At 41.1% G+C, this 27,564-nt stretch overlaps 1 protein-coding gene and 1 non-coding gene across 2 annotated transcripts in view; both read right to left on the bottom strand.

Annotated features, from left to right (window-relative positions):
- Positions 1-27,564, bottom strand: part of LOC124788960 — a 400,179-nt gene that overhangs the window by 12,506 nt on the left and 360,109 nt on the right. The window contains exon 14 of the mRNA XM_047256249.1: positions 20,971-21,154. Within this exon, the coding sequence (XP_047112205.1) occupies positions 20,987-21,154 (168 nt within the window). The 3' untranslated portion in view covers positions 20,971-20,986. The remainder of the gene's footprint in view (positions 1-20,970; positions 21,155-27,564) is intronic.
- Positions 17,500-17,574, bottom strand: Trnat-ugu. The gene has a single exon. It is a non-coding gene; the product is annotated as a tRNA-Thr (tRNA).

Raw genomic sequence — 27,564 nt, 5'->3', positions numbered from 1 at the left:
GGAAAGACTTACCTTAGGGGGAAAAAAGGACAGGTATACACTCGCACACACGCACATATCCATCCACACATACAGACACAAGCAGACATATTTAAATATGTCTGCTTGTGTCTGTATATGTGTGGATGGATATGTGCGTGTGTGTGTGCGCGAGTGTATACCCGTCCTTTTTTCCCCCTAAGGTAAGTCTTTCCGCTCCCGGGATTGGAATGACTCCTTACCCTCTCCCTTAAAACCCACATCCTTTCGTCTTTCCCTCTCCTTCCCTCTTTCCTGATGAGGCAACAGTTAGTTGCGAAAGCTTGAATTTTGTGTGTACGTTTGTGTTCGTTTGTTTGTCTGTCGACCTGCCAGCACTTTCATTTGGTAAGTCACATCATCTTTGTTTTTAGATATAATTTTCCTACGTGGAATGTTTCCCTCTATTATAACCATATATATATATATAAAAAACAAAGATGATGTGACTTACCAAACGAAAGTGCTGGCAGGTCGATAGACACACAAACAAACACAAACATACACACAAAATTCAAGCATTCGCAACAAACGGTTGCTTCATCAGGAAAGAGGGAAGGAGAGGGAAAGACGAGAGGATGTGGGTTTTAAGGGAGAGGGTAAGGAGTCATTCCAATCCCGGGAACGGAAAGACTTACCTTTGGGGGAAAAAGGATAGGTATACACTCGCGCACACACACACACATATCCATCCGCACATACATGTCTGCTTGTATCTGTATATGTGTGGATGGATATGTGTGTGTGTGCGAGTGTATATATATAAAACAAAGATGATGTGACTTACCAAACGAAAGTGCTGGCAGGTTGATAGACACACAAACAAACACATTATGACAGCTGCCACATCAAACGGTCCCTTCCCTACAGCCTAGGTCTTCGTGACAAACAACCTGAAAACAGCTTTCGCATCCCACAACTACCCTCCCGACCTGGTACAGAAGCAAATAACCAGAGCCACTTCCTCATCCCCTCAAACCCAGAACCTCCCACAGAAGAACCCCAAAAGTGCCCCACTTGTGACAGGATACTTTCCGGGACTGGATCAGACTCTGAATGTGGCTCTCCAGCATGGATACAACTTCCTCAAATCCTGCCCTGAAATGAGATCCATCCTTCATGAAATCCTCCCCACTCCACCAAGAGTGTCTTTCCGCCGTCCACCTAACCTTTGTAACCTCTTAGTTCATCCCTATGAAATCCCCAAACCACCTTCCCTACCCTCTGGCTCCTACCCTTGTAACCACCCCCGGTGTAAAACCTGCCCCATGCACCCTCCCACCACCACCTACTCCAGTCCTGTAACCCGGAAGGTGTACACGATTAAAGGCAGAGCCACGTGTGAAAGTACCCACGTGATTTACCAACTGACCTGCCTACACTGTGAAGCTTTCTATGTGGGAATGACCAGCAACAAACTGTCCATTCGCATGAATGGACACAGGCAGACAGTTTTTGTTGGTAATGAGGATCACCCTGTGGCTAAACATGCCTTGGTGCATGGCCAGCACATCTTGGCACAGTGTTACACTGTCCGGGTTATCTGGATACTTCCCACTAACACCAACCTGTCAGAAATCCGGAGATGGGAACTTGCCCTTCAGTATATCCTCTCTTCTCATTATCCGCCAGGCCTCAACCTCCGCTAATTTCATGCTGCCGCCGCTCATACCTCACCTGTCTTTCAACAACATCTTTGCCTCTGTGCTTCCGCCTCGACTGACATCTCTGCCCAAACTCTTTGCCTTTACAAATGTCTGCTTGTATCTGTGTATGTGCGGATGGATATGTGTGTGTGTGTTGTTTGTGTGTCTATAAGTCTATAAACCTGCCAGCACTTTCGTTTGGTAAGTCACATCATTTTTGTTTTTAGATATATTTTTCCCACGTGGAATGTTCCCCCCCCCCCCCCTCTCTCTCTCCCCATATATATATAAGTACAATATAACTTCTGCGCGATTTCAGTGCAGTAATGTGTTCATTGTAAATGTGTGTGTGTGTGTGTGTGTGTGTGTGTGTGTGTGTGTGTGTGTGTGTGTGTAAGTACAATCTAACTTCTGCATCATTTCAGTGCAGTAATGTGTTCATTGTAAATAAGTATTATAGTAGTTGTATTACATGTTTATTACCGTATACATAAATAAAAAACTTTTTTATTTTAAATTCAGTGCATTAGTATTTGTGAAATGACTTTCACATAGTGTTCATTAAAAAATGACGATCATTCCACTTGGGACCTATGGAATGGTACATTAGCTTATTTGTTTTAGTTGTAAATATTTTTCATGTATTGTTGTTTTTCTGACATGTTCCACATCCTGGAGGACCTCCTCACTACGGATCAATTGGAATGAAAGTAAATCTAATCTAATCTGAAATAATCGTCATGAAAATATTTAATTATTTTTCAGTATACAAGATAAGGGCAGAGAAACTGAAAGAATTCTGATTTCACACTGCTGTCAGTCACCTGACCCTTCTTTCTCACTTACAAACAAAATTGTTGTCATTAAAGCCTGCACTTGAGAGAATTCTTAAGCTTTGGATTTCATTAAAACATTTTTTTATACCAAAGACAGGCCATCTAAAATAATTTCAGATATTTTCAGCAGTCCAGTCAGGGAAATTTACTTCATATTTCTGCAGTCAAACGTGGCTCTGTTTGAAAAAAAAAATATAGAAAGTGTGGAGAAGAATAAAGTCTTGATGACTGAAATAAGAAATATATTAACCAACACTCAAAGATGTTGAAATGAAAGAAAGACTGCCCATTTTATTTGCATGCAAACGAAGATGAATTTGAACAAATTAAAGAATGAGAATCCAATCAAAAAACAATTGATTTAATTACGAAATTTGAGGATGAGGTAATGGCTTTCTATAGCATAGTATTTGATTACTTAGAGAGAAATGACCTATTTCTTTTAATAAATATCAAGTATTTGATTGAATGACACTAACCCCAGATTGTGTGATGATTGGAAAAACTATTAAATACCTGACTAAAAATGGTGTGAAGATTTCAGGTGACAATTGTTTTCAGAAAGATATGTATCTGAGGAGCTTTTTAGAAACTAAGCATGACTCAGAAAAATGGAAGTCTAAACATGCTATGGAAGAAAGGTGGCTTTACTTTCTTAAGGAAACTGAAAAATCCCAAATGCAAAAATCAACTGCTAAAAGTAGGCAAATATTTGGTTTCTGCCACTATGGAAAGAAGATTTTTGCTGTTGAAAGAAATTTACAGCTGCAAGGGACTGTGGAATCACTCTTACAGTGCCAGCTTAACTACAAGCTGATGCATATGGAGTTTATAAGTAAGTAAAAGGGAAAAAAAGGCTTGTTGAAACAGGTGAAATCTTCCAAAAAATATGGTGTACCAACAACTTCTGCCACAACAAATTCCATGTAACTGCATTCTAAATAAAAAGTAATTATATTAAATAATTTTTTTACTTCATTTCTATACGTCCATCTCAGAGTGTCCTGCTGAGATCCCACAGAGCTATGACAGCCCTAGATACACCAGCTCTCCAAAATAGAAACTCTTTCCCTCCAACACCTGAAAGAGCATTCCAGACCCACTTCCATAAACTGTCCAACCTATTGACACCCTACACCTGCCCCTGAGCACTACTATCCATCAGCACCTATCCTACCCTACCCTACCCTACACACAGGCAACCATCTCATCACCCCCTCATAGCATAGCACACAGACTCTTTCCTAGCTGACCACCTCAATTTACCACTTCGTCCAACATCCCCCCCCCCCTCCCCCTCACCCCTCCAACACTCCGCGACATCGAAAACCTTTAAAAAAAAAAAAAAAAAAAACTGAAAACACTGTTGTTAACCTTTCCATGAAAGATGTCGATCTCACAGAAATTTCAGTTCTCTCCAGAGTTCTCAGTTTCAGCTGCAGACCCAAGTTTAACTGTGTTGGGTTTGCTAAAGATGTACTCTCCTTCTCCTGATCCCTGCAGTGGAAACACTTTTTTACTACTAATCCCTCCAGTTAAAGCCAATATAATCCCAGAACTGAACCTTGCCTGTTCCAGTTCATAACATGAGCCAATGTGATCCTGCCCCTACCACCTAACTATCCCAGGCCACCTTCTGGGAATTCTTTACCTCCAACTTGGCCTCACCATCCTTCCCCAGGTCCCTTACTACTAACACTAACCTTTCAGCAGAAAAAAGGACAATCATACACAACCTCAAAACAGATCCTGACCTAATCATTCTCCCTGCAGGAAAAGGCTCCACATCTGTTGTGTTGAGTCACAGTGACTATCCAACAGAAGGTCTCCACCAACTCTGTGATTCATATACTCACATGCCTACAAGGTCTGCCAGAGTGATTCCATCCCAGATGTCTAACATAACCTCTAATTCCCACTGAAAGCATTAGGCCCTTCCCAGAACCTCTAACCTGAGTCCACCTTCCTCTTCATCCCAACACCACCCTGCATACCTACTCTACATGGTCCCCAAAATCCACAAATCCAACAATCCTGGGTTCGCCGTTGTATCTGGTTCCATCACCCACTCTCCACTATCTCCATTCCTTTACCTCCTGGATCACTGTGTATATTACCAACATTCCTCATGCCATAGCCTTGTCACTATCGAAAACTACCTCTCCCAAAGTCTTTCATCCTTCAAACCAAATATGTTATTCCTCATACATATTACCAACTGTAGCCTAAAACACAACTACCTCTCCTTTGAGAGGAAGGTATATAAATAAATCTGACAAATCTATGACACAACTATGGGCACCTGCAAGGCACCCTCCTAGTTCACCTTTTTTATGAGCCATGTAGAGAAAACCTTCTTAGCTTCCCAAAATCCCAAACCTTTGTCTGGTTCAGAGTCATTGATAGTATCTTCATGATCTAGATTCAGGGCCAAAACATCCCATCTCATTCCTACCAACAACCTCAACACATTCTCTTCAACTTGCTTAATTTGACCACTCGTGGATGGGCAGTGGCAGGAACTCCCATGGCCAGTATGCTGAAGGTCTCATGAAGCCTTCACAGGGGTGTCACTAAACCCCATGCATAGTCTGAAAACAGATTTCCCTTGCCATATCCTAACACACCCCTAATCCTCCCACCACCCCGAAGAATCAGCAACAAAAAAGTGCTCCTTTGTCAGTCAATATGACCATGGACTGAAACAACTGAACCATACCTTTCGCCAAGATTTTGATTATCTGTCATCGTGTCTGGAAATGCAAGAAATCACACCCAAAATTCTTTTAGATTCTCCTAAAGTGGTCTCCTAAATAACATCATGGTCCATCCCTTTGCCCCTTGCCACAGGGATCATGCAACATGCATTAGCCCATGTACTGCCACCCCTTCCCCTTGCATCTCTACCCAGTGAACTTGCTGCCTCCCTCCAAGCCACTAGTTACCCACACCCACCCCCTCTTCCTGCCTCTTGCCTCTATCCCCCTCTACCCACCTACACACACCACCCAATACTAAACTAACCCATCATAGTCCACCTGCTGAAGTGTAATCCCAGCATTGTATATTTAGCTGGCACAATGTAGTAGGTGTGTGTGTGTGTGTGAGGGGGGAGAGAGAGCGAGAGAGAGAGAGAGAGAGAGAGAGAGAGAGAGAGAGAGAGACAATCTGTCCCCACACTCTTGCTTTAACTACTGTAATTTCATGTTAGTTCTGAGCTGCTATATTCTTTGTACACCCTGCTTTCCTTTGTACCTAAATTTTTGTCTTCTTGGTATGACACTTGCAACTTCCATGCAGGCAGCAAATTCCTAACATAATTGACCAATGTTCTGGAACCTTGTGTTCGATGGCATTCAAAATAGAGATTCATTATCTCACACCATTTCGATGTTACAAATCCAAACAAAATCTGTGATCGCCACAGGGAACTACACTTTTCTAATATGTGTTTCCCCTTGAACCCATTATTCTTTGTCATTTTTTTTGAGTACACATGTGTGAACTGATGTCAGTGTTTGATTCTTTATTGTACAAAAATCAAGATCCTTTAACTCATATACAAAATTGGTGTCAGTCTGTGCTAATTATTAACAGAGTTTGATCTTCTGTTAAATAAGATTGTCATGCTCTGTCTTATGCATTGCCAGTGCTATGAATCTGGTACATGCCACCAGCTGTGCATTAAATTCTTCAAGGTCATTTTGGCAGGTGTGCACATGTAAGCGATTCCTGGGTAAACCACCCTCCACTCTCTCCAAATCCCTTCATATGCCTTACCTCTCCTCTTTTCCTATTGACTCCCTCCTGCAATACCACTGTACCTCCCCTCTCCCCATACCCTGCAGAACTCTTCTACTATACTTTTAGTGAAGTCACACTAATTGTCTTCCCTGCCATGTGGTTTCTTTCTGTCAGCTTGACATTTTTGTTAACACACGTGTACTGAGCTACATTTTAAACGTACACTGAAGCCCCAAAGAAACTGGTACAGGCATGCATAATCAAATATAGAGATATGTTATCAGGCAGGATATGGTACTGTGGTCAGCAATGCCTATAAAGGACAACAAGTGTCTGGCGCAGTTGTTAGATCAGTTACTGCTGCCACATTGGCAGGTTATGAGGATTTAAGTGAGTTTGAACGTGACGTTATAGTCAGTGCATGAGTGATGGGACATGGTGTCTTTGAGGTAGCAATGAAGTGGGGATTTTTCCATATGACCATTTCACAAGTGTACCATGAATATCAGAAATCCAGTAAAACATCAAATTTCCAACATCGCTGCGACTGAAAAAAGGTCCTGCAAGAATGGGACCAGAAACAACTGAAGAGAATATTTCATCGTGACAGAAGTGCAATCCTTCCGCAAATTGCTGCAGATTTCAATGCTGGGCCATCAACAAGTGTCAGCATGTGAACCATTCAACGAAATATCATCGATATCAGCTTTCAGAGCCGAAGGCCCACTCATGTACCCTTGATGACGGTGCAACACAAAGCTTTATGCCTCACCAGGGCCTGTTAACACTGGGATTAGATTGTTGCTGACTGGAAACATGTTGCCTGGTTGGATGAGTCTCATTTCAAATTGTATTGAGCAGATGCAGGTGTACGGGTATGGAGACAATCTCATGAATCCATGTACCCTGCATGTCAGTAGGGGAATGTTCAAGCTGATGGTGGCTCTGTAATTGTGTGGGATGTGTGCAGTTGGAGTGCTATGGGTCCCTTGATACTTCTAGATATGACTCTGACAGGTGACACATGCGTAAGTATCCTGTCTGATCACCTCCATCCATTCATGTCCAACAGTCTTGGGAAATTCCAACGTGATAATATGATGTCTCACAAGTCCCAAATTGCTACAGAGTTGCTCCAGGAACACTCTTTGGAGTTTAAACACTTCTGCTGGCCACCAAACATTATTGAGCCTATCAGGGATGCCGTGCAACATGCTGTTCAGAAGAAATCTCCAACCCCCTCATACTCTTATGGATTTATGGACAGCCCTGCAGGACTCATGGTGACAATTCCCTCCAGCACTACTTCAGATGTTAGTCGAGTCCATGCCACTTAACTTGGTGTTGACGTAGTACTTATGTACTGCATTTTTAAAATGTGACTATGCCTCTTCAGGCTGTTTTAGTTTTATTTCTAGACCATGCCCTCTTAGACAAATTATAGATTCAGGCATATCTTCTGAAGAAGGCTCAAACATTTGGGCTGAAGCCTAGGTAAAGATTGGTTTCATTACCGCAATTGAGGCTGATAGTTTCTTATATATTAGATTACCACAATTGCTGACAGTGCTGCAATGTTGAAAGTACAACAATTTTCAAATGTTAGTGATGTGTTCTTTATGGCTTTTGTGCATGATATGTAAGACTGAAAAACTTTATAATAACTTTGTCTGTTGCAAACTGCTCGCGGATTGGAACTGTCTCAAACAATTTTGTAATTAATAATCTTGAATTTCACTTGTGTGCATTCTACATCATTGATGTGTAACTACTGCAGTCCAAGTGTACAGTACTGAGTAGCTTTTACATTCTTTTATTTTAATCTTGTAATGCTTTCAAGACTTTAGAGTGAAATAGATATACCTTTAAATTGTGGAATCTGATGTAGACATGTTGAGTGAAGCTGTTGTGACCCGCCGATCTTTCAAAGTGCCGCCGCGCAGTTATGCGTGTCCTCTACATGCGGCGTTGTCTGCCAGCCATGCAGCAGCAGTGCCACCTAAGCGGCCAGCCAGCCAGAGCGGCCGTTAGACTCAGACTCAGTTATGATTTGAGTGTTAAAGTGTACGCATGTCTTACTCTGTTTACTTGACCTGTGACTTTCATGTATTGCGTCTTCCTTGAAATATATTTGTTCAACTTGAAGTTATAACAATTGGTGATGAGGTAGTGATTTTTCTTTTCTATCGTTGACCCACATGTTTCCATGGTTACTTTAGAGCAACTATTGCAAGGTCTCATAGAACAGCAAACGCTTCTCAATAATGCGATTCGTGATTTCGTCACGGCATCAAATGCCTCTCGTCGTTGTCTCTATCTCCTTTTCCTCCTGATGACGAGACGGCAGAAGACCGGTCTGATTACAAAAAACGTCTTCAACAGCACTTCTTGGCATTTCATGTCATGGACGAACAAATATGTAAGTCTCTGTTCCTTTCATGGATTTCACCTCAAATGTATCGGTTGTTGTCGCAATTGGCTCCTTTGAAAGATCCTGCGTCTTTGTTCTTTGCTGAAATGTGCTCACTTCTGTCCATCTATTTTCAAAAGCAAACGCATGTGGTAGACTCTCGTGTTGCCTTTTATCATTGTCAAAAACAACCGAAATCAATCCTATTGTGCTTGGGCTGCTGAACTTCACAGCCTCAGTAGAAAGTGTCAATTTGTTACTGAAGCTCACAAAGAATCCTACGCCAATTCTATGGTACGGGATACTATTATCCGATCGGTGCCCGACAAAGAAGTTAGTCAGTGTGCTCTTCAGTTGGCAAATCTGACTCTAGATGAAGTCCTATCCATCACTCAGTCTTTTGAAATTTCTTGCGCTGCTGGAGCGCAAATAGAGGCATGGGGCGATGTCGCGGAAATACAACCTCTGTGCGATGTTGACGAAGTGTGTGGCGTGTCCCTGCCGGCCAACGTGGCCGCAGTACGCTCCCAAGTGCAGCCTCGGCCTAACCGTAAACAAACCTCTAAGAAACTGCAGTAAAACCCACGGCAACTTCCTTCATGTCCGCGGTGTTTTACAAAACATTCATGAGAAGATTGTCCACAATGTTGGGCCGTGTGTCACAAATGCAAAAAAAAAAGGGTCATGTGTCATCCGTTTGCAAATCTGACCACATACATGATGTTTATGAACATGACACTGATTCTGCTTCTGTGTTGTCTGTCAATTGTACTTCTTCCCTTTCAGGGAAGTTATTCCCCACTGTCCAAATACTTGGTCGAGACGTTCGCATGCAGGTGGATACTGGTTCTGCTGCCACTTTCATCAATTCTCAGATGTATCTTCAGGTGGGTTCTCCAATCCTGTCACCTGTCACTAGGCAATTACGGACTTATGATAAACAGAAGATTTCTCTCTTAGGACAATTTGATGCTGAGGTATCTTACAAATCTGTCGTTCACACTGTTCCCATATTTGTGGTTGACCATAGTAATGCGGAGAATCTTTTTGGTTTCGATGCCTTTCGCTTTTTTGGGTTCTCAATAGATGACTCTGTCAATATCGTCTCTGATGCTATTCCTTACGCTCAATTGGATTCCTTGTCGACGACATTTTCGTCACTTTTTGCTCCTGGCTTAGGCCGTGCAAATGACTTTGAAGCTCATATCATGCTCAAACCCACTGCTCGGCCTAAGTTTTTTCGGGCTTGGCCCATTCCTATGGCCCTTCGTGATCAGGTCAAATGGGAGCTGGATCATCTCACTGCTTCAGGGGTCTTGCTTCCTGTCACTTCCAGTGAGTGGTCCTCTCCTGTCGTTGTCGTTGCTAAGCCAAATGGTGATATTCGTCTCTGTGGTGATTTCAAAGCCATTGTAAATGCTCAATGCCTTATTGACACTTACCCTATGCCTTGACCTGAAGAATTGTTCACTAAACTTGCTGGAGGCCAGTATTTTTCTAAACTTGACCTGTCAGAAGCTTATCATCAACTTCCTCTCGACACTGCTTCCCAGCAGTTTCTGGTCCTTAACACACCTTTCGACCTCTATCAATACAAACAATTGCCTTTTGGGGTTGCCAGTGCCCCTGCTCTGTTTCAGCGATTCTTGGAACAATTATTGCTCACTGTCCCTGGGTGTATAAATTACCAGGACGACATTGTTGTCACTGGCTCCACCACTGACAAACATCTCCAAAATCTCCGCATGCTTTTTCATGTCTTACAGACTGCTGGTCTTAAGTGTAATCTTCAGAAATCAAAATTTTTTTCAGGCATCTATCACGTACTTGGGGTTTTAACTCTCTCGGGATGGTATTCGTCTGCTTCAGAAAACTGTCACAAATGTGCCTTTTACTGGTCCGCGTCATGCAATGCGGCTTTCCAGAAATTGAAGACTATGCTGAAACAGGCCCCGTGCCTGGCTACTTATCGACCTGGCCAACATCTTGTTCTTGCCACTGACGCCTCTCAATATGGGGTCGGTGCAGTCCTTGCGTACCATTTTTCTGACGGTTCTGAACAACTCATTGCTTATACCTCCAAAACTCTCACAGATGCCCAACAAAAGTATTCTCAAACTGAAAAAGAAGCTTTGGCCATTATTTATGCTCTTCATAAGTTTGGTGTTTTTCTCTATGGATCCAAATTTCATCTTGTTACAGATCACAAACCACTCGTTTCCTTGTTTCATCCATCAACGTCACTTCCCAACAAGGCTGCACACCACCTCCAGCGTTGGGCTCTTTACTTGTCTCGTTTCAATTATGAGATTGATTTCCGGCCGACAGCTCAACATGCGAATGCTGATGCACTGTCTCGCCTTCCCATGGGTTGGGTCCTGATCTGGCATTCGATAGGGACGAACTTTTGTGTTTCCACCTGGATGTTGCTGAGCAGCGGGTTGTGGACGGGTTCCCCATCACCAGGGACCGGCTAGCTGCTGCTACAGGTTCTGACCCTACCCTCTCCCGGGCTTTAAGCTGTATTCAGAAGGGTTGGCCAGATTGTCCGTCCACTAAGACTTCTGATCCGTTGCGGAACTACTACGCTTTGTGTTATTGCCTCATGGCTAGGGATGGTGTTATCCTCCTTTCCACCAAAAATGCTTCGCTGCGTTTTGTGGTACCTGCATCTTTGCATGCTTCGGTCTTGCGCCTCCTTCACCAAGGGCACTGGGTGTCTCTCACACAAAATATCTGGTGCACCATCATGTGTACTGGCCCAGCATCGACTCTGAAATTGCACACATGGTCACTGCCTGCGGCCCTTGTGCATCACAGGCCGCCGCCCCGAAGTCATCTTTGTCACTGTGGCCTTCGCCTGAGAAGCCCTGGGAGTTGCTGACTTCGCGGGACCTTTTTTAGGTACTTATTGGCTTCTCGTTATTGACGCATACTCTAACTTTCCTTTCACTGTCCGTTGCACGTCGCCTACCACCGCGGCAACCACCAATGCTCTAGCTCGCATTTTCTCTTTGGAAGGCCTTCCCTCTATTCTTGTTACTGATAATGGTCCACAGTTTTCCTCTTCCAGTTTTGTGGATTTTTGTGCCCATCATGGTGTCATGCATGTCACGGCCCCTCCGTTCCATCCACAGTCAAACACTGAGGCTGAACGACTGGTCCGCACATTTAAGGCTCAGATGAGGAAACTCCTGACTTCTTCTGCTGCAGCTGATGCGCTTCTCCAGTTTCCGGCTTCTTACCGTTTCACCCCCATGGGCGACCACAGCCCGGCTGAGCTCTTACATGGCCGACAGCCCCACACGCTACTTCATCTTCTGCGGCCGCGGGTGCCTTTGCTTGGCCGGTTCACCGCCGATGACCTTGTATGTGTACGGGGATATGGCAGGCAGCCAAAATGGAGTCCTGGCCACATCTTATGATACCATGGCCAATGCCTGTATGAAATCCAGATGGACATGGGTGTTGCAGTGCGTCATTTGGACCAGCTTCAGCCTCGTGTGCCGGCAACGCCTGTTCCGGATGCCGCTACACCACCTTCAGCTCTACCTGATGCTTGGGATACTGGAATCTCTCATTACTCACAGCGCAGTCCTCTCACCATCATATTGGTGCCAGCACAAGAACTGACACCACCAGGAGACGTGCCCATGCAGGAACCAGATGACCATCATCTGTCGGAGCAACTCTACTCACCTCCTTCTCCTACGGACGTGGACACATCGCCCAAGTCTCCTGTTATAACAACTGGACTTGCCACAACAGGCAGATTGGTGCACGGGGCCCCAGCAGATTCGACCCCCACGTCTCCTGTCATCTCGACCCGTTATCATTGGGGACACTTCCGTCCGTACAGGAAGCCTCCTCCTCGAGACTTTACGGCCAGTCAAACAACACCTATGGACATTAGCAATCTACAGGCCACCTCCATCAAGACCTGTGCAAAAACTTCAAAGGGGGGAAAAGTGTTGTGACTCGCTGATCTTTCAAAGTGTAGCTGCGCAGTTACATGCATCCTCTACATGCGGCGCTGTCTACCAGCCATGCAGCAGCAGCGCCACCTAAGCAGCCAGCCAGCCAGAGCGGCCGCTAGACTCGGACTCAGTTATGATTTGACTGTTAAAGTGTACACACATTTTACTCTGTTTACTTCATCTGTGACTTTCATGTATTGCATCTTCCTTGAAATATATTTGTTCAACTTGAAGTTATAACGGAAGCCTTTGCTATATGGAACTGCTTTATGTTAAATGAGCTTCTTTGTGTTTTGGGGACAATTTCTTGACTACAGGTGACATATGACTGACATGTTGTGCCAGTGGACTTCATATCAATTAGTTACTGCATAGTGGTGAGATATCAAACTTTTGGTATACTGGCATGTTAGTAGCACATGTGAATTGCGTGAATTGTGTTTTATTCATCACATGATGTACATTTGCAATCCATTTGGTTGTGTACAGGAGACATGTCAACAATTTATAATACAGCTACAATGATTTTTACATTAACAAACAATAGCACTACAATAAATAATAACACTATAAGGATATTTCTTGGAATATGTAACACATTGTATCCAACTCAAGTTTCCAGTTTGTCCTACATGAATTCATCCATTGAGTAACAACACTTCAGTGTCAGTACTTCATATAGCTTTCTTTTAAGTGAACCTAAATTTATCTGCATCAACTTGTTGCCTTTTAATTTACTACAAATTTTCATTCCCATGTATTGAGATGCCTGGGCATACAGTCTGAGGTGGTGGGTGGGTAGCATAAAATTTTCTTTGTTTCTAGTATCATGCGAATAGACAAAGTGGTTTCCATCAAATAATTCCTATCCGGTATACAAAAATATAATAATCTCATACATGTATAAGTGACTGACTGAAGCTAGGCATCGACTATAGTGATACTGAAGTAGAATAACTTTATTTTCATCTACTTGCACATTTTCATTCTTTAGATTAACTAAAATTAGTATTTTTTTTCTGTGCTTTGTGTGAAGAATACACACTGCTGTTCCATATAGGGCCAAAGTACTGACAGTTCACCACAGATATGGTTCCTCATGAGCTCTTTTGCTTGATGTCCATACTATAACTAATAAATGGGTTAAATGAACATTGTACAGTGTAGTAAGATGACACAGATTGATGATTTTGCTTTTATGGTGCTGGAATTTTGATAGTGATCAAATGAGTTGTTGAGTAAATTAAGTTGAAATTGAAAATCATGTGGAGGAAGTTCATGTAAAAGATGTGTTCAGCATTATTTTTATAAAAAGTTGTGTGATTTAATTGGATCTTACATGTAGAAGCAGGCGTTTACTTTTTGACTAGTGAATTACTAGAGCTTAATCATTCAGAATAATTAGATGTATATGGATCAAAACATCTTAGTACTAGTGTTTATGCTAGCTGTGGTTGTTCTTTTACATTCGAATGTACTCAAGTGAGACATAGAACAGTTATTTCTTAAGATAATATTGTAGCTCCTTATATCAGTTTTTTAAATTTCATTTCAACATTCAAATAAGCCAAATGAACGAGAATACATGGTGGAACCTAGTTCATTTGTAGTGTGTGTGTTATAACGCACTACTTCATTTGCTGGAGTGTGGCTAGTGTGTTTAGGATAAATTTTTGTGCTTATCTATTAATATTAGTGAACTCCATGAGTTAACTGTATGGACAGATAATTTGAACATTTGGTAATTTAATATTGTTTACAGTGAGTAGATGTATTATTTCTTTTTACTGTAAGCTGTAGTTAAACCTCATAGTAAAATTCAGAAGAAGGCTTTTGATTTGTTTCCTATACCAGAGGTGTATTATTTACTGCACTTTGTATGTATTGGATAGCTTTTGACTGAAAATTAGTTTTTACATTTCATTGTGTATTATTTGTTATTTCGAAAACCAGGAGAGATACTCCACATTTGCTGGCATAAAACTTAGCACCCAATGTAACTAGTATCTTGTATGTGTGCTTTAAGATTATGTATGGGTTTTTTCATAGTATGATGATTTCTACATTTACTTTGATGGTACGTTATTCTTTATTTGTTATATGAATGTTATTTTAAGGCATACAACTTGCAGTTTTCCCATGTATTGTTACTTTGTCTTCTTATTTGGACTGACATGTTCCTAGATGATGAACAACAAACTTCCTGCCAGATTTGTTATTTCTACACTTTGTTGGTACACTTTGCTGGTGTGTAATAGGTGTGATATAAATTGATATTGTAAAGTTTTCACTGATATTTTGCTGTACTGGCATTTTTACAGTGATGTACTCAGGTTGAGGCAGTGATATTTTATCAGATGATCTAGCTAGTTTCTATAGCCTTTTTCCAGTTGAGGCTATAGTGTAGTTAACCTTGATGTAGATGTAGGATTTGATTGTTTATTTGATTCAAGATTCATTTGAACTCAAGGTTGTTATTGTTCCCTTACAGGTTAGGCATTGCGATGAGACTGACTTGCACCCACAATGGAGTGGCACGAGCTTGGACAGTTTTTCAGTGACACAGTTTCTTATGGTGCTGAGGTGGACAGATCTCTAACATTAGTTCTGCCAAAATCGGTAGGTGATGGGAGTACGTATGGTGTTAATGGAGGAAAACAGCTCTGCTCATATCAAACTGGAATTACATATAATCTGAAGCCATTTAAATCAGGGGTCATTTATTTACATTTCTTTTTAGAGGCACATAAAAGTAAAAAAACACAAATTTTGATTTTCTTTTAGTTATTTGTGGTGTTATAATAAACTTACTCCAAAGGATAGGATCAAAACTTAAAATTGTTGTCCGGCTTTTGGTTGGTAGTTCAATGATTCTGGACTATGAAAGTTAACATTACTCTCTTACTGAACAACTGACTGACAAAAGACATTTTGTTTGTGCATAAACATGACATTTAATATTTCTTGTTATTTACATAACTGACAAATTTGATAAATTTAACTATGTGTAAACTTCCTCCCCATGATAACTCTACAGACTCCAATTGTAACACAGTCTTCCCTAGTTTTTTAAGCCCCTATCTAAGCAACAAGCATTCTAATGAAATGTCTGGTTTGTTGCCCTTTTATAAGCCCTGCAAGCCACACTTCTTACAGAAGGAAGGATGATGTATATGTTGGCCCACCAGTCTGGGGATACTGAGGATTTTTTGTAAAATTTTATTTCAGACTTCGTTTTCCATTGAATCTGTCAAGTACTCTCCAAGTGTAAGTTCATCAGTGCCTGCGTACTGTTCAAGCCTGCCGTTCACGACAGAGGCATGACACTTTTCCAGCATCTCTGCTAAATAGACTGTCATGCCAACACCAACATTTTAGCCAATAGAGAACATGGAAGGTGCATCACATGTGTGACTGCTGGAGGGTCTTGGAGCACTGAGCACAGTGGCTTCACACTCTAAGCTCCCAGCTTTGAGACGGGAGACACTCTTCTACTATTGTACCCTTCGTACAGATCAGATGGTCCTCAGGGTGAACCCTTTCCATATTCCACAAATATTTTGCTTAACTTCCCTTCTGAGGCTCACCCATCCTGCTCTGCATCCTGTACTTAAGGTTCACTGCTGAAAGATCTGAACAAGAAGTATTTCTGTCCCATATGCAACCAAAAAAATTATGGTTTCTTCTGTCAACATCCATATTATAAGTAATTACAATGTTTTAACTATTACCTTGAAAACCAGTTCTATGATTACTATTTTTGTTTATTTGTAGGTACATGTTTGTGGTTGTGGTATACATTGAAATCTTTATACCACAGTACTTTAGCATGCCGTATGAGGGGCCAAAAGAAAATGGCACAGCCCATTGATTAAGTGATATATTGTGCAGTAATTCATTTTCTGCATTTGAATGGGAACAACACTGCAACAGTTCATGCCAAGTTGGTGGAAGTGTATTGCAACAGAGCGGTAGTCAGATGGCCCAGATTCTTCCAGTCTGCTCCAAGTCTGAATGACAGAGAACAAAGTGGCAGCCCACCCCTCTGTAAAGAACTGGGAATTGCAAGAGAAGAGGAAGCTGCGGTGCTGAAAGACCAGTGTATCACAATTGGAGTGATAGTGGAAAATGTGAAAATCAGTTCAGTGAGGTGACTTAATACAGCTGTCAGGAATTTGAAAAATTGTATGTTCACCATCAGTCATACAAATTTCTTATTTATTTTCTACTGGTTTCTGTCACAGTGACCATCTTTACAGGAAGGAAAAAGATGTACATTTAAGGGATATGTAATTCAACACCTTGAGTTACCACATTCATAATAATTCTGTTGAATCATAGTCAAATCAATTTTGTTTTGGTGTAAAAATAGTGGCCTGTTATACATGGTTCTATAAACATTTTATGACTCTGATGGTTTTCAGTTTATCTAATGGAAAGTTGAACTGCATATCCATCTAAAGTTCAGCATTTTTTCTTCCTGTGAAGATGTTTGCTACAAACAAAACCAGTAGAAAATGCTGAATAAAGTTCTACAGTTGATGGCAAACATGCAGTTCTTCAAAGTGAAAAGCAATTACAGATCAATTTTCCACATGTTGCACAATGTTTAAAACATGACAAAGTTTACCACCCTCTGGATTTTACAATTACTCACACTCATTCAAAAAGACTGTCAACTGGATGCAGCTGTGTCAGGTCAGTCCAGATGACTTCCTTAGATTTATATGAAGGTAGTATCTGTTCCTGAAAGAACACATACCATTGATGACGGTGCAGCTTCTCTAGAATGAGATGTTGATTAAATTGACACCCTAGCTGCAAACAGGCATTGATATACATAATTGGGAACATGTTGAAAATATGTGTGCCCTGACTGGGACTCGAACCCAGGATCTCCTGCTTACATGGCAGACACTCTATCCATCTGAGCCACCGAGGGCACAGAGGATAGTGCGCCTGCAGGGACTTATCCCTTGCATGCTCCCCATGAGACCTACATTCCCAACATGTTCACACCACTACATTCGTAGTACGCCTAATAGATGTTTGCCCATCACACTCATTACTCGTGGCAGATTAATCTACCAAGTCCCATACGAGTTGGGGCATAGTGTGAGCATTCATGGGGAGTGTGCAAGGGATAAGTCCCTGCAGGTGCACTATCCTCTGTGCCCTCGGTGGCTCAGATGGATAGAGCATCTACCATGTAAGCAGGAGATCCCGAGTTTGAGTCCCGGTCGGGGCACACATTTTCAATATGTCTCCAATGATGTATATCAATGCCTGTTTGCAGCTAGGGTGTTGATTTAATTATCATCTCATTGTAGAGAATCTGCACCGTCATCAATGGTATCTATTCTTTCAGGAACAGATACTACCTTCATATATAGTTAAACTATGGCTACCCGGCCATTGACCTTGTGCGAATGCACACACTATGCCCCAACTCTTATGGGACTTGGTAGATTAATCTGTCATGAGTCATGAGTGTGATGGGCAAACATCTATTAGGCACACTACAAATGTAGTGGTGTGGACATGCTGGGAATGTGGGTCTCACGGGGAGCATGCAAGGGATAAGTCCCTGCACGTGTACTATCCTCAGTGCCCTCAGTCGCTCAGATGGATAGAGCATCTGCTATGTAAGCAGGAGATCCCGGGTTCGAGTCCCGGTCGGGGCACACATTTTCAACATGTCCCCAATGATGTATATCAATGCCTGCTTGCAGCTAGGGTGTCGATTTAGTTATCATCTCACTTCCTTAGCTGCCTAGTCACCATGGATGAGGGTGTCACTATAACCCGAGGTAAAGGAGAAAAGCAAACAGTGGAAACATGTGGATCCAAAGGACAAAGATCAAACCACCATCAGGCACATTATACTGAGTGTCTCTTTGAGACTGCTGTACTGTGGTGTTAACATATTATGTTTGTTAGGATGCAAACCATCACAGGAGCATATTACCAAAATCTCCTCTGAGATAACAGGAGGCTGCCAAGACAATGCATTGTGGGAAATTGTCCAAGGGAGTGTTAATGCTCTATGCCAACAACCCAGCTCATTCTGCACAGGACAGTATCACACCTACTGATTTGTTGGGCTATCAAATTTTGAATCACCCCTTGTATTCTCCTGATATGCCACTCAGCAACTTCTTCTTTCCTTGGATGGAGATACCACTGTGTGGAAAAAGCACTTCCAGAATTATGAGGCGATGAGTTTTGAGGCAGAACATTTACTGAACAGCCAGAATGCAGAGTTCTACATCTCTTCCAAGTTATCCATGGTTGTTAAACGTGTCACATTGAAGGATGAAAATGTAGAGACGCACTAACATCTTCATGACTACCCCTCATACTCCAGTCTTGTCCCACCCCCCTTTTCTCCACCGATGAACATAAATTTCTTAAAGTTCATTTGCCCCTCACCTTTGCTACCCCTTAGACTGCAGCCACCAGGTAAGTGTGTACATTTTTCCATCCTAACGCTGTCATTTCAAATGCACTTTCAGTCTTTGTGTTTAAGAGAATTGTGTCCTTTTGTGGGAGAGTAAACACTGTGTAATGTGGACAGATTTGTTTGCTAACTATCCAGAAAAAGGACTAAATAATGCAAATTGAGCAATTTATGTTGTTCATTGTGTATCTTGTATTAACACAGTACTCAGCTGCCGGCCGCAGTGGTCTCGCGGTTCTAGGCGCGCAGTCCCGAACCGCGTGACTGCTACGGTCGCAGGTTCGAATCCTGCCTCGGGCATGGATGTGTGTGATGTCCTTAGGTTAGTTAGGTTTAAGTAGTTCTAAGTTCTAGGGGACTGATGACCACAGCTGTTAAGTCCCATAGTGCTCAGAGCCATTTGAGCCAGTACTCAGCTGTCGCTGCTTACCTTGACTGCTCTATCAAAATCCGGCAGTGGTTTTGACTGCATTAATTCTTAATGATGCTGCAAGATTTTATGTTATCAAAACTCAAGGAATGGTTCATTATTGCATGCCAGAAGCAGCTCATGCCCATTTAATCTGACCTAGGCCTTCCCGTAAGCAGCATAAGGACCAATTGTAGCATTTGTGCACATATGTAGTGTCCATTGGTTTGTGTTTCCTTTAGGTTCATACCCTTATGTCAGCAGAAAAAACTTCCCATTAGCTAAGCATTTGATGTCTACTATGGAACAAATCTATGCAAGAATGACTCATTTTCACCTCCCTGTGCAATTAGAAGCAGCTGCCACACTGAAATTGATTTATAATTAAGAGTGCAATGATTTGCTTTTCTTCCAGTTTGATATATTCTGTACCAGACTATTCAACTTCTGTGTAAAGAAATAACAGCAAACTGCAGTTTTTCTATCAACATTCGTTTGAAGTGGCCACAGGATATTTTTCTTTCATCTCCACAAGTGAAACAGACTGCAGATTGTGAAATATTGTTGACAAATATATTATTTCAATAATACTGCTCTCAACACCAAAGGCCTATTCTTCACTATGCCCTGAATATATTCCTAGAAATGTTCTGTTTGTTAACAGAAAAATATAAAAAAAAATTATTTTGGGTTTCACCTGTACACATAAGGTAATAGTGAACGACAAAGAGCAACAACAGATCCACAATAATCATCACATATTAATGGTGCAGTATGTATACCATGTGAAACAGCAAAACACTTTATGGAGAAAGCAATAGGCTTAGTGTCATCAGCAAGGCATGGTGGTTACATTCAAAGACAGTGAACATATAAAATGATATGTTTTTGTTAAAGAAAGTTCTGGTAGAATGTAAATAAAGGTGACCAATCGCCAAATAGTAAAAGTGTTTGAATAGTCAAGACAATATAGTTCTGCAAATGTTTTTGTAACCACATAATTAGATATGAAAAACAGTAGTTTTCAATTATTTGTATTACTCTGGTCATGTACAAGTCAAGGCAAGTCACAAGAGAAGCATTACACATACTCTACTTGTTTGCTCACAATATCTCTTTTTCCTCTTAGTTACATAATATTTCTACAACTGCACCCCAACTGCACTCTCACATGTAAATCATGCTGGGATATAATTCAGTACATAGGCTTTGCACTGACGGTGTATAGGAGCTAATGAACAGCACAGCAATGACAGTCATGCAGATTTGAGAGAGTGAATGAGAACCACACAATATGTGATTGTTTTTAAAGTTTTGTGTGCTAGCTCTCTCCTTTTGCAATTAAAAAATATTTGAAAGGTTACAAAATGATTAGTCCCACTTTTACAGACTTTTGGTTTGCTTCTACATTCTGTAGAACTGTGTTATGTCAGTCATTTTGTCTGATAAAGACACGTACTTAGAACTTACCTTTATTATTCTATTTTCATGTGATGACAACAGCCTTGTGTACACATGGACCACCAGGGCCCTCAAGAAGTGCTGGCCAGAGATACGTTCTGATCTGATCATTTTCTGGATTTGACAAATGAAAGCGCACATGCATGTCCTTCCTTACAACACGTTGCTCATATTCCAGAACGTATGGTGGCGACTGGTAACATACAAAACATGGATTGAAGAATTAGGTACTGTATATAATTACATATGTTTGTTATAATTGAGTCTTATTTTCAAAAGTCTGGTTCTGTGGCTGAAATCACCAAAGATTTGATTTTTGTAATAAAAATCCCTAGAGAAAAGTTCTCTAAATAGATAATGTAAGAAACAAATCTATATAGAAAAATGTTAGATGTAATAATCTACATGAAAGGAGTAAGCATGTTGTTATTGTAAAGTGTAAATGTAAACAGTATTGCTGTGATGATATTTTACAATCATGTAATGGAAATGCTGCATATTGGTTAGCTTACACAAAATCTTATGTTTACCCACTTTTAACAGGGATTCCTTTGTTCCTCACAAAGCTATTAAGGAACTGGGTGAAAATGTATTTTTCAAGGATTAGGAGATAAAATGCTCTGACTCCCACGTCATGGGAAAAAGCAGAACAGGACCAAAATGATAGAATCAGCTTTGTTGAGGGAATTCCAAGATTCAAACATTTATGATTTCAGTAGCTTTTGTGCGTCAGCCAACTTGCTGCCAAATTTTTAGCAGGTGTTACTTCTAACTATGTAGCTGTATTTCCTGTTTGTACTTGTAAAGCCCACTATATTCTGTCTATACAAGTTTTCATTCAGGCTTAATGGTGGTGAGCCAATGGCCTTGCAGCAGTGGTAACACTGGTTCCCATCAGATCACCAAAGTTAAGCACTGTTGAGCTTGGCTAGCACTTCGAGGGGTGACTATCTGGTCTACTGAGCACTTCTAGCAAGCAGGGTGCATTCAGCCCTTATGAGGAAAATTGAGGAGGTAATTGATTGAGAAGTAGCAGCTCCAGTCACAAAAACTGACAATGGCTGGGAGAGCAGTGTGCTGACCATATGCCCCTCCATATCTGCATCCAGGGACACCTGTTGGCAGAGTATGACACAGTCAGTACCATTGGGCCTTCCAAGGCCTGTTTGGATGGAGTTCAGTTTAGTTTTAGTGATGGTCTCGTGTGGTCATGAAGGGCAAACAGATGATCACAGCCATAATCAGTTAACTGCATGTTCTTATTCTTACTACGATACGTACAAGCATGTGCTCAAGGCCCTGACTACCTACCGATATAAACCCTTTGCTGTAGTGTATCAGATTGTTCACCTCTTTCTTGCAATCAGATGGAAGATGTTAGCATGTAGGGAATTTTTACTGTATGTGCACTGGGTTTGTCAATGTTCAGAGTTGGAGTGAGACAAGCAAGCCCAGAACATTGCCAACTGAACATCTCCACCTGCTGTGAAGTGGTTGTTTATGCTTTTGTGGTGTGGTTTGGTGGTATTTTGGAATGCAGATAACAAGAGTAGTTGTCAACAATGACAACAGGCAGCAACAGTTGAAAGAAGCTGAAGAGAAATGCCATTCTTGTGTGTTCTGTTCTGAGATTCACTTCCAATATGTTCTTCGGAATAATAACAGATTTGCCACCTAATGTTGTGTATGTTTAACATGAGAATAAATGAATACAGAATATTTCTCTAAAAAAGGCATTTACATCATTTCATAGTGAGTTGACATAGATATGAGCTCTCTTGCAGCCCTCAACACCCTGCAGGTAGTGAAGAAGTCCCGTGATAGAATTAGTGGCACTGCATAGCAGGTTGACTGGATCAAGGAAACATGAAGGGCAACCATAAATCTTAAATAAGATGGAAGTATGAGGGTGAGTCAAATGAAAACCTCAAATATTTTCAAAAATATTATTTGTTGCGCAGAAGTGGTACAAAGCTGTATCATTTTTCAACATAATCTCCCCCACGCTCAATGCAAGTCCTCCAGCGCTTACATTTAAAGTGCATAAATTCCTTTAAAAAAAATTCTTTTGGTAGTCCGTGCAACCACTCATGCACCGCATGGTGTACCTCTTCATCAGAATCGAACTTCTTTCCTCCCATTGCGTCTTTGAGTGGTCCAAACATATGGAAATCACTTGGGGCAAGGTCTGGTGAGTACGGTGGATGAGGAAGACATTCAAAATGCATGTCTGTGATTGTTGCAACTGTTGTAGGGGCAGTGTGGGGCCTTGCATTATCATGTTGCAAAAGGACACCTGCCGACAGCAATCTACGTTGCTTTGATTTGATTGCAGGCCGCAGATGATTTTTTAGGAGATCTGTGTATGATGCACTGGTGACAGTGGTTCATTTAGGCATTTAATGCTCCAAAATGACACTTTTTTCATCCCAAAAGAGAGTCAATATAATCTTCCCTGCTGATGGTTCTGTTCAAAACTTCTTTGGTGTTGGTGATGAGGAATGGCGCCATTCCTTGCTCGTTCTCTTCGTTTCTGGTTGGTGGAAGTGAACCCAGGTTTCATCCCCACTAACAATTCTTGCAAGGAAGCCATCACCTTCTTGTTCATAGTGCCATAGAAGTTCTTCACAAGCATCAACACGTCATTCTCTCATTTCAGGAGTCAGCTGCCGTGGCACCCATCTTGTAGACACTGGAGCACATCATACACAATGTGGTGTGCAGACTCATGACTAATCTGTAAACATGCTGCAATGTCATACATTGTCACTTGGTGGTTTTCCTTCACTATGGCTTCAACTGCAGCAATGTTCTGTGGAGTCACAACTCATTGTGCCTGACCTGGACGAGGAGCATTTTCCACTGAAGTCCAACCATTTGCAAGCTTCCTACTCCATTCGTAGACTTGCTGCTGTGACAAACATGCATCACCACACTGAACCTTCACTCTTTGATGAATTTCAATAGGTTTCACACCTTCACTACGCAAAAACTGAATGAAAGAACGCTGTTCTTTCCTGGTGCAAGTCACAAGTGGGGCGGCCATCTTCATACTGATACTGCGACAATATGTTTGCATCTGCACTATGCCACCACCTACAGGCCATTCTGCATGCTGTTTGTAGCATGCTTACCATCACATTATCACAGGTGGTAACAATTTTATGCTCAAGAAGCATTACAGGGCTTTGACTGCATCAACTCAAAGAAACTGAAAGTGATAAAACATAACTAAATAATTGGGAAAGTTGTTGACATTGTTCAGAACTATTGGAAGCATGATTTAAATCCAAACCATTTGAACTGATATTTATCACTTGTACTCTCTGACTGTACAGTTTTTCTGTTCCACTAAAGCTCAAATTGAATGAAATACTTGTTTGAAATAAATAGGTATTATTGTGAAGTACACTAAAGTCAAACTATGCCCATTTACATCTAATAAGATTATTATATCTAAAAAGCAATCAATTTTCATTTTATAGTCTGTACATGCTACTTCAGCTTGTGTTTAAGCTGTAATACATCTATGGTACCATGAGATTTCTAGGTCCAATATCATTTCATTGAAGGGGAGTGGTGCAGTAACATTCACACGTTCATGTACACTCTGGAATTGCTCTTATACCTCACTTATATCATAATACAAAATAAGTTTAAAATTAGCACTACCTACTGCCATACTCATATTTGACTCAAAAAGAACACCAGATTGATGTGGAATGATTATGAAAGACAAACAAAACTCAAAATAAAAACTAGTAATACAAACATAAACAAGAGTCATTATCCTTAGGTTAACATCTCCACGATCATTTTGAGCAGCCTGTTAGAGAAATGACTGGGTTTCAAGCCTTTGTATGCTTTCATAATTCCTGTAATTTCTTAGCTAATAGCTAAGTCTCTGATGTGTTCATTGCTGCTGCCTCTTGATGATGTTGCAAAGTCAAACAGCAAGGTCATTGGCCTTCCATAAGGACTGAACCACATGCTGGTGTTGACCTTCCTGTTGTAAGTATTGATTACATATGGTATGTATGTGCTACAAAAGGCATGCTTGTTGCCAACATAATGGCTTACCACTTTGTGACAGTTCAATTAAGTCTTTACACATGACCATTCCACTCGGTATGAACTGATTTTGTCCTTAGATTGTCAATTTTCAATGATCTGCATACTTCCTGTAGGAATCCAAAAGTAAAATTGAAACCTTGGTCACTAACTATAGAAGATGGTGACCCATATTTCAAAATACAGTCTTTAACAAAGACGTGTACCACAATTTAGCTCTTTGGTTCAAGATTGTCATTAATAGATATCTTGAAGTGATTCAGAATAGTCAAGATGCAACATTTCATACTGAAACATTGGAGGTGCCGCTACCATCTGTATAAAGATGGACTTACAGAGATTTCAGTTTTGTTTTTCGTAAGGGATCTACTATATCAAGAAGCCCTCATTCAAAAGGTTTGGTTATTTGTGGAAGTTTGTACCAATGTGCTTTCTTTTTGTGTGCCTCATTCTGCTTATTACAAGAATCACAATGTGAAACCTAACTGTATCTACTTTCCAGTTGGCCAACAATAAATTTAGGTTATTTGTAGATTAGTTTCTATTTTGCCACTGTGTCCTATTGTAGCACCATTATACCAATCATTTAATACTCATTCTCATGGGCTTTCAGGTACAACTACATGGCTCCCCTTACCAGTGCTTTTGTAAAATATTCCGTTGACAACTTTGAATTTAGGTTCTAGTTTTCAAGATTGATCCTGTTGTTGACCTTTTTCATATTAATTAATTTCTATTCTTTGCCATTTTGAGACATACTCTGGCTGGCTTTCCTACTTAATCCATCTGTATTGCTTTTAGTTTTCCAGGTCAATGAACTACCTAGAACAGCTACTCACTTAAATGCAATGCCCACCAAGCTAATTGCTGCTGGTATCTTTTAGTTTAGTAATCACTTCAGCACTGCATGATCTATTACTACAGTAAAATCTCAGATAAATAACAAACATCAGTTGTAGTTTATACCATAGACAAGTGCAAATAATTCCTTTTCTGTTATTGAGTAATTGCATTCAGCTCTGTTCAGAAGCCAAGACGTAAATGAAATTGGATGCTCTTCTTATCAATTTCTTGTGGTAAGACTGCCCCCCACAGCAGAATTACTAGCATCACTAGCTCAGATGAAGGGCTTTAGGGTTTTCTGAAGTCTGGCTAAGCTAATATAGGAGACATGGTCAAAGCTGTCTTTAGTGTTTCCATTAATCATGATCATTCAAAATTTCAGTTATGAACTGTTTATTTTCCATAGTGTACGTTGACACTACATAGAAAACACATATGAGTTGCTAATAATACTAACATCAGAAATGCGTATGGACAGATTCTCCGTAAATCTCTGCACACTGTTCTACCCTGCTACTGCGGAAATTGATTATTAGTCATTCCGTGCAGCAGTTGTAGTGTTCTTATGAGAAAGACAACTTCCCCCACCATGAGTGATACTCACTTTTCAGTTTGCAGGCAGACTATATCTACCCTACGTTTCCTGTCCAGTTCTCTTATGAAAGTAGACAAAATAACTTCAATGAGCTCTTGTTTGTGTAGTGGAGTTATTTTCAGTTTATTAAGTGAGTACTTAGTTGCAGTTGTCAAGTGAGCTTTTGTGTAAAATATAAACTAAAAGCAAACTAAACTCCATCTGAACAGGCCACGAAGGCCTGACAGTATTGACCGGCCGCCATACCATCCTCAGCCCACAGGTGTCACTAGATGTGGAGATGGAGGGACACGTGTTCAGCACACCGCTCTTTCGGCCATATGTCAGTTTACAAGACTGGGGCCACTACTTCTCAATCAAGTAGCTCCTCAGTTTGCCCCACAAGAGCTGAGTGCACCCCACTTGCCAACAGTGCCTGGCAGACCGGATGGTCACCTATCCAAGTGCTAGCCCAGCCCGACAGCACTTAACTTTGATGATCTGACAGGAACCAGTCTTACCACTGCTGCAAGGCCATTGGTGTAAAATATAAACTAAGTTCCTACAAACAGTGGCTGAGAAGTTCTTAATTTATAAGTGTGATATGGTCAGCAACGTATCTAGTGTTGGGAAAGGAATTGGTTTGGTAAATATGGTATCTTGAAACTGCCAGACTAAAGGTTTAAGTTGTAACTGTGGCTGGGCAGCTTGCATTTACTTGTTGTAAATTGATGTTGGTGTGTCTGACTTTTGATTTGGAGTTTCTGACCCAGCAATAATGGTGATTTTCATTGATTTAAAAAGAGCTATTCTCCACTTTAAGTACTGTACTGTGGCATTAAGTCATATACAATTGCATCAACAGCTAACAACACACAGTCATTCCTCTGAAGACAGTACACAGTTTGCATTTCTCCTGCACTACATAATAATGTCTGACAGTCCTATTTTATAGAAAGCACTCACGATCTCAGTGGCAAGTGAGCATGAGTGCTTGTGCTCTCCTAGCTGCCTCCTGAATTGGCCTGTTTCATACTATTAAAACACTATTTTTTAAAATCTGCACTTTTGCCATCACTTTCAACATGCAATCTATGTCATGGAGTAAAAATGAT

This window comes from Schistocerca piceifrons, chromosome 3 (assembly GCF_021461385.2).
Source record: "Schistocerca piceifrons isolate TAMUIC-IGC-003096 chromosome 3, iqSchPice1.1, whole genome shotgun sequence".
Lineage (NCBI taxonomy): Eukaryota > Metazoa > Arthropoda > Insecta > Orthoptera > Acrididae > Schistocerca > Schistocerca piceifrons.
This window is presented reverse-complemented; position numbering and strand designations above follow the sequence as displayed.